Here is a 6,950-nt window from a genome sequence, read left to right as displayed (position 1 = left end):
GATAGATAGATAGATAGATAGATAGATAGATAGATAGATAGATAGATAGATAGATAGATAGATAGATAGATAGATAGATAGATAGATAGATAGATAGATAGATAGATAGAAAACAAATTTCTATTCCATTCTTGAAAATTTAATTATTAAATCTAGTGAAGTTAATAATCAGTCATCATAACAAAATCAAATACACTTAAATTAATTTCATATTTAAGTCAATGTGTTTCTCGTGGGTTCTTTGTAATTATTTGTGAAATTTACAAATTTTGTATTTAGTAAAGATTTTTAGTAAATACATTTTTACATTTTTTTTCCCAGTATAGGTTAAGTAAAAATTTGTGATTTGAAAGTTTTGAAAAAGATAGTTAGATAGATAGATAGATAGATAGATAGATAGATAGATAGATAGATAGATAGATAGATAGATAGATAGATAGATAGATAGATAGCAACAAAATCAATCAGCAATTTCTGAGTGATTTTGTTCAGTATAAATAAATAGATTCAAATTCAAATCCATCAGGGGAGCAACATGGATCATAAAAGCATAAGCACATGTACAACTGCGCACATAAAACTCAGCTGCTGCTTAACACAGATGTAGTACAGAACTTCCCTACAGTTCAGCCCTGTGTTGTTTTCACATTCGTTTTTCGATACAAGTTTCTCTCTCTCTTCCACATGCATGTGTGGGGGGTTATTTTTGTATGGGAACAGCAGTCTTTGATTGCTGTGTAGGGATCGCACCCCACACAAAGATGGCCCTGTTCTGTGGCCTCAACGGCATCGCCTCGGGGGTTTTAGGGGCCTGGAGGTTAAAATATGTGTTCGATGCTCTCTCCTCCCCCATAAAACATACCTAAACACATGTATGATAAAACATCCTGCTATCTTCTCTGAGCTGATCAAAGATCACAAAAACGCCAAACGTCATCCCTTCCCTTTCCTCATTCAGAAAAACACAGAATCCCTCCTTTAGCATCTGCTGAAATCCCACCGCTATAACCACCAGCCCACCGTCCATAGTAGAAGGCTCGGGTTTTGCCAGTGCAGTTTTCCTTCTGTTTTCCTTTGCACTGATTTATGAGTGAACGCAGCTAAAATTAAGAAAGCGCTTCAGGGACGGCTCACTGGAAACACTCTCTGACTGCACATGAATGCCTCTCTCTGTGCGAAATGTAGATTGTGTTTGGATTGTAATGACAAAACTGAGCAGCTTGTGTGAAGAGAAATGAATGTTGAGAATCAGCCATAAATGGTTGATGCGTGATGAAGTGCCTTGTTATAAAATATGCACTTTTTTGTGTGATACAATGCAATACTTCATTATTACATGTTTATAAACATCAATTTAAAATCCCATCAATTATATAAAAAAATAAATAAATAAGACCTAAGTTTAATGGCCAAAATTGCAAATGCTAAAACTGTTATTCATGCAACAGCATACAATACATAAAATAGAATAGAATACAAGTTTATTATATGATACAATTATTTAGTAATATTAAATATTAAAAGTATATCACATATGTATATATATATATATATATTGAATGTGTTTTGTTGGCAGATTTTTAACCTCACTGAATGTAATGATAATTTAATATTTATGAATACAAGAAGGTTTTGTTATATTATTATTTAATAATATTATAAAATACATTTTATACAGTATATTATAATATTATGTAATTAAAGATATTACGTATATATATACATACACATACACACACACACACACAGTGTCATATATATATATATGAATTTATTACACCTCTATTATTCTAACATCATCTTTTTTTTTTTTTTTTTTATGTGTTGCAGGCAGCTCATCAATGCCATACAACACACCATCTCATACCGACCAGTCTCCTCGCTTGGTTGCCAAAGACGGTATGACAAACTGATTGTCCTCAAAATATATATGTCTTGCTCCAACAATATTTTAATTTGTTCTGCAAATACAATTGCAATAATACCATTTTCACTTGAAATCCTTACGGTCCCATCCATAGATTACTAATTCTGAGGCACAAAAGGCACATTAGGTGAACAGTGCATATGGATATGACATGAAGAACTGAGTCTTATCATTTCATCAAAATAATGGCATTACAGAGTGTTTAGTTGGCCCGTGTTCCCTCTTTCCATCTTTTTCTAGTGTGTATCAGAGTAGGGCTCCAGGCCGAGGCGAAGCACCCAGCAGGTGCTGTCTTTGTGTGCCGCAAATAAAAAGCGTCAACCATTCAGTTTCCACCTGAGCATGGACAGCAGAGGCTCTCAGAGTAGAGAGACAATTAGCAAGACAAAAGCTGCGTGCAGGAAAGAGAGAGGCAGGGACACACACAGAGAACGAGTAGAGAGACAGGTGTCTCTGTGAACAATACAGCAAGACTGGACTGAGATGTTAATGGAAGACACGTGTGCCATAATAGCAGTGATTTAGGGCGTTTTGTACGTGCGGACGTTACCTAGATTGAGTTTATAGCATAAGAGCATTGAAAAGGTGGACAGTACAATAACATTTTTAGAAAAAGTAATCTGATTACGTAACTCGCGTTACTTGTAATGCGTTACCCCCAACACTGTTTACCATAATATCAATATCAGCCCGAAAATGAATTGTTGCTTGTGTCAATAGAAAGTGGAATAAAATAAAAATGAAATGTTTAAAGGGGTCATGAACTGAGAAATCGAAATACCCTCTATCATTTGACATTTAAGAGGTCATTGAACTATAAAAACATTTAAGTTTCAGAACTCAAAACTTTCTCGTTAGTCTAAAAACAGCTTATATTGAAGCCAATCTGCCAAAACAACAGCTCGTGGAATGTGTCACTTTATGATGTAATAGTGAGGCTAAACCCCGCCTCCGCAGAAGAAGATCAACGCCTGCTTCTACAGCACTGCCTGTTTAGCCCCGCCCACCGAGTCGCACATGTAGTGCAAATAACGAGAGAGGCAAACACAGGTCTACACAGAAACCAAATGATAAAGATGCTCCGAAAACGACAAGACGCTGTGCAGTGCCAAGCTGTGGAAAACATTGCCTTCCTTCTGATCTCAGCGTTAGGAAAGAGTGGATGAAGTTTTTTGTTGACTTCGTTTTACTGCGGATTCGTTAACAGAGTGTTCCGATGAGGGGGGTCAAAACAGGACAGCAAATAGCCTATTACTTCTGAAGTATGATGTTTTTTGATGAACAGTACAAAATAATAAAAAGGCAGTACATGACATGCTCTTTGAAACATCTCAAATCGTGCTTGAGAATGTGATATGGAATTAATCTGCAATGGTGCATGTGTATTGCAGTTAGAAGGTCTTTGCATTAACAGCTGCATATATAACCACAACAACCCAACACGAAGAATTTGCAAATTAATGTGCTTTTGAAGCAGAAACAGTCCGTTTTTTTGGGCAGCTTTGGATTTTTGTGGATATTGTGGATTGTTGTTGAATTGTCAGCAGGGGCATAGCAATCATTTTACATGTCCCCGACACTTATAAATCAGTGATAAATAACCATTTATAAAATCAAAAATACATATAATAATGATAATCGATTATTTTATAGGTTTTATAGCTTTATAAAAATAAAAATAAATATATTAGTAAAAATAATCAAATATATTTTAAAACAATTAATTTAAAAAGCAATAATTATTTAATTAATATGACCATTTATATTATTAATAAATAATCAAATAAAACAAAAGCCATACTGTTGCATCTGCAGCAGTAAGCTACAATCCTAATGTCTATTATCTCAGCAAATCATGTAGGATTCAAAATAATAATAATAATAATAATAAACTTTATTTATAATGCGCCTTTCAGACATAAAATGCTGTTCAAAGTGTTACATAATCAGACATTTAAATTGTAAATGTACAGCTCTTGTTAATAACCGGTCGATTGGATATTAAATACATGACACCAAATTATTAATATTCATGAAAAAAGCTATTATTTTATAATTTATACAAAAGCTATTTTATAATTGTGTCCCCCAAGGTTTTTAGATGGTTTATGCATCGTTGATCGTCAGGCTTACACGACCACAGAGATTTCTGTGACTCATTTACGTAATTTACGTGTGTACTTTCCAATGATAACACAAGATACACATCCAAATGAAATCAGGCTCTCAAACTCATCAAGGAAATCGGTTTCCATAAACCATTTAAGTAAACATTTGACAGTCTCTCTGGAGAACGGTCCACTTTGGGCTTTCCCACTTCAGAAAGCAGAGGGCTGCAATAACACTGAAAGTCCTGAGATCAGAGCTGGCCTGATAAAAGCCAGAAGTCAGACCACCTGTTCTTTACACATATTAGGGTCATTAGTACAGTGAGCTTGAAGATAAGATAATGCTGAGACGGTTGTGAGACCTTTGACCCTCTTCTCACAGCTGTCAATCATAGTAGAGTGAATGTGTTTCATGAGAAAACGTCTTGAGCGTCCTTTCTACAATGCTTACATATCTCTGTATTTGAAATGTAGTGATCCATAAACCTTCCCTGGAGCTGTGCATTTAATCCAAAGCATAAAAAATGATACACTCGTCAAAAAAGTGGCCACTGAACAGGTCTCCATTTATCAGCGGAAGATTAAACGTTTGATAGCTAGATTTATTTTCACTTACCCTTCATCTCAGGCCATTTTTTGCTAAGCCAATTTCTCACAGGTAGTTAAAGATTAATACTGATTAATACTCCACTTAGAGCAGTAAATACCATATTACACTGATCTTAACTACTGATCTTCTGTTTAGTGCCCTAAAAGGTCCCGTTTCAAACTCAGTGAGCATTTTAAGGCATCATAAGTGCACTGCAGATGCAAAGCCTGTTCCAAAAGGTAGCCAAGCATGATTATCTTTCCTATTAAGATACCTTTTTTGATTATGCTGCCTTCTAAGATAACAGTGTGTGAATAATTATTTATACATCAATTATTCACTATAACTATATGCATTCAAGTTTTCACACTATCATACAAAAATGTAGGTTCAGTAAGATGTTAAAGTCTCTTCTGCTCACAAAGTTTGCATTTATTTGATCAAAAATACAGTAAAACTGTAATATTGTGAAATATTATTACAGATGAATCTATGTTAAAACTGAATTCATTCCAGTGATCAAAGCTGAATTTTCGGCAATCGTTACTCCAGTCTCCAGAAAAAAATCTTTTCAATACTGTACCATTTTTCCCGTTATTTATGTGTACTACTATTGTGTTTTTATATTAATGTGAGTATTGCCGTGTAAGTTCCGTAACACATTTACTGAGGTTTTATTTCATTTGGGATGCTGACTTAAAAGGCAGCTGTCTGTAGGTCATAGAGAGCAGGGCAACTCACTAGATTTTTGTAACAGAGCCTGTGAGTTGCACTGCGTTTTCTCTTCTATTCTGTTAAGCATGAATGCAAGAGAATATACATTGGATTTTTTCAGTGCCGTTTAAAAATTGAGCTAGTCTAGACGGCTTGCTGGGCGAGAGTCTTGTTTTGACTAGAGAGGTCTCTTGAGGAGACGCCACACCCAAACACAGCACACCAACAACACTAAACTCTCTTCTCGCTGCCTCGTACACCTTCTGCAATCAAACACTGCATTTCCTTTTATTTATGGCAGAGAACAGCGCACTATCCTAAAGCATGCATTAGGGAAGCAAATCTAAATGTATGGCCCTGAATCAGGACCGGTCGGTTCTATCCGTATCCCAGATGCACATCTGTCTCTTGTTTCGCAGTTGATTGAATGAGGAGCACGGGCCTCGCTGCTCCTCCGGATTTCAGATCTGAAAGCGAAGATCTGGCAGTCGTATCCTTCCGTCTTTCTCTGCGCTCCATCAGACAGTAGCGACGGCCACCACCGCTGTTTTCTTTGCAAATTCCGATGATGTGCAGCGTCTGCTCTCCGTCTCTCTCTGTTCTCCTCATCGCTTTGTGACCCCTCTTCTTCTCTCCTGGCTGCTGTGTGTGTGTGTGTTTTTCATGGTGGAGGGGGATGAAAAAAACGAGGGGAAAAAAGGCCAGTAAAACAAAGAGAGGTTGTGTGAGAGACTCTCTCAGGAAACATTACTCTCTCTCTCTTTCTCTCTCGTTTTCTCTTCTCTCCGGCCCGGCTCCAGATCAAATCTGACAGACACTGCGAGACTGAAGGACGGAAGATCGTTAGAGGGAAAGAGTGACTGTTTGAGGATAAAGAATGATACAAGACTTGAAATAGAGGAACGCTAAATGGAAAGCAACTTTTCCCAGATATCATCTGAATTCAGTGCCTAGATGTGTAGTGCCTATATATAGTGCACTGATAAATTACTATTACAGATATGCAGATTAAATATTTATAGTGAAAAGAAAGGACAATATATTCATCTAATGTGCCTTCAATGCAATTGAATTTTAAATGAATTATTTACCCATTATGTTGTTAAAAACCCATATGCTGTTATTGCCCATGTAACTCAAAAGGGGAATTTCTGAAGAATCTTTACACATCTTTAATGGAGTCAGTTTAGACATCATTGGAATTAAATATCACTCATTCTTGCGTGTCTTGTGACCAAATGTCATTGACAGCAAAGTAACTTATTTATTAATTTTTGAGCTTGATATGGTCATTATAACTGTCAGTATGAGTCAGTATATGAGTTTTGAAAGAGAAATGTACATTGTGTGTGTGTATGTGTGTGTGATTTATTCATTTAATCTTGATAAAGTTAAAAATTAGCAGAATAGATCTTAAATACAACTACATTAGCCTAGACAAGTTTTTAGACTAGTAAATGTTTAAGATGGTTTTAAGAAGGTTGGTTGGTTATCTCTATCTATCTATCTATCTATCTATCTATCTATCTATCTATCTATCTATCTATCTATCTATCTATCTATCTATCTATCTATCTATCTATCTATCTATCTATCTATCTATCTATCTATC

At 35.7% G+C, this 6,950-nt stretch overlaps 1 protein-coding gene across 6 annotated transcripts in view; it reads left to right on the top strand.

Moving 5' to 3' along the window:
- Positions 1-6,950, top strand: part of LOC107558570 (Friend leukemia integration 1 transcription factor-like) — a 36,222-nt gene that overhangs the window by 23,447 nt on the left and 5,825 nt on the right. For 5 of the 6 annotated variants that reach the window (XM_016242229.1, XM_016242228.1, XM_016242227.1 and 2 more), the window contains one exon: positions 1,831-1,899. The exons of the other annotated variant lie outside the window; for it this stretch is intronic. In XM_016242229.1, the coding sequence (XP_016097715.1) occupies positions 1,831-1,899 (69 nt within the window). The remainder of the gene's footprint in view (positions 1-1,830; positions 1,900-6,950) is intronic. 6 annotated transcript variants of the gene reach the window in all.

This window comes from Sinocyclocheilus grahami, unplaced genomic scaffold, assembly GCF_001515645.1.
Source record: "Sinocyclocheilus grahami isolate Dianchi unplaced genomic scaffold, SAMN03320097.WGS_v1.1 scaffold649.1, whole genome shotgun sequence".
NCBI lineage: Eukaryota > Metazoa > Chordata > Actinopteri > Cypriniformes > Cyprinidae > Sinocyclocheilus > Sinocyclocheilus grahami.
The sequence above is the reverse complement of the archived record's forward strand: the minus strand, read 5'-3'. Positions and strand labels throughout refer to the sequence as shown.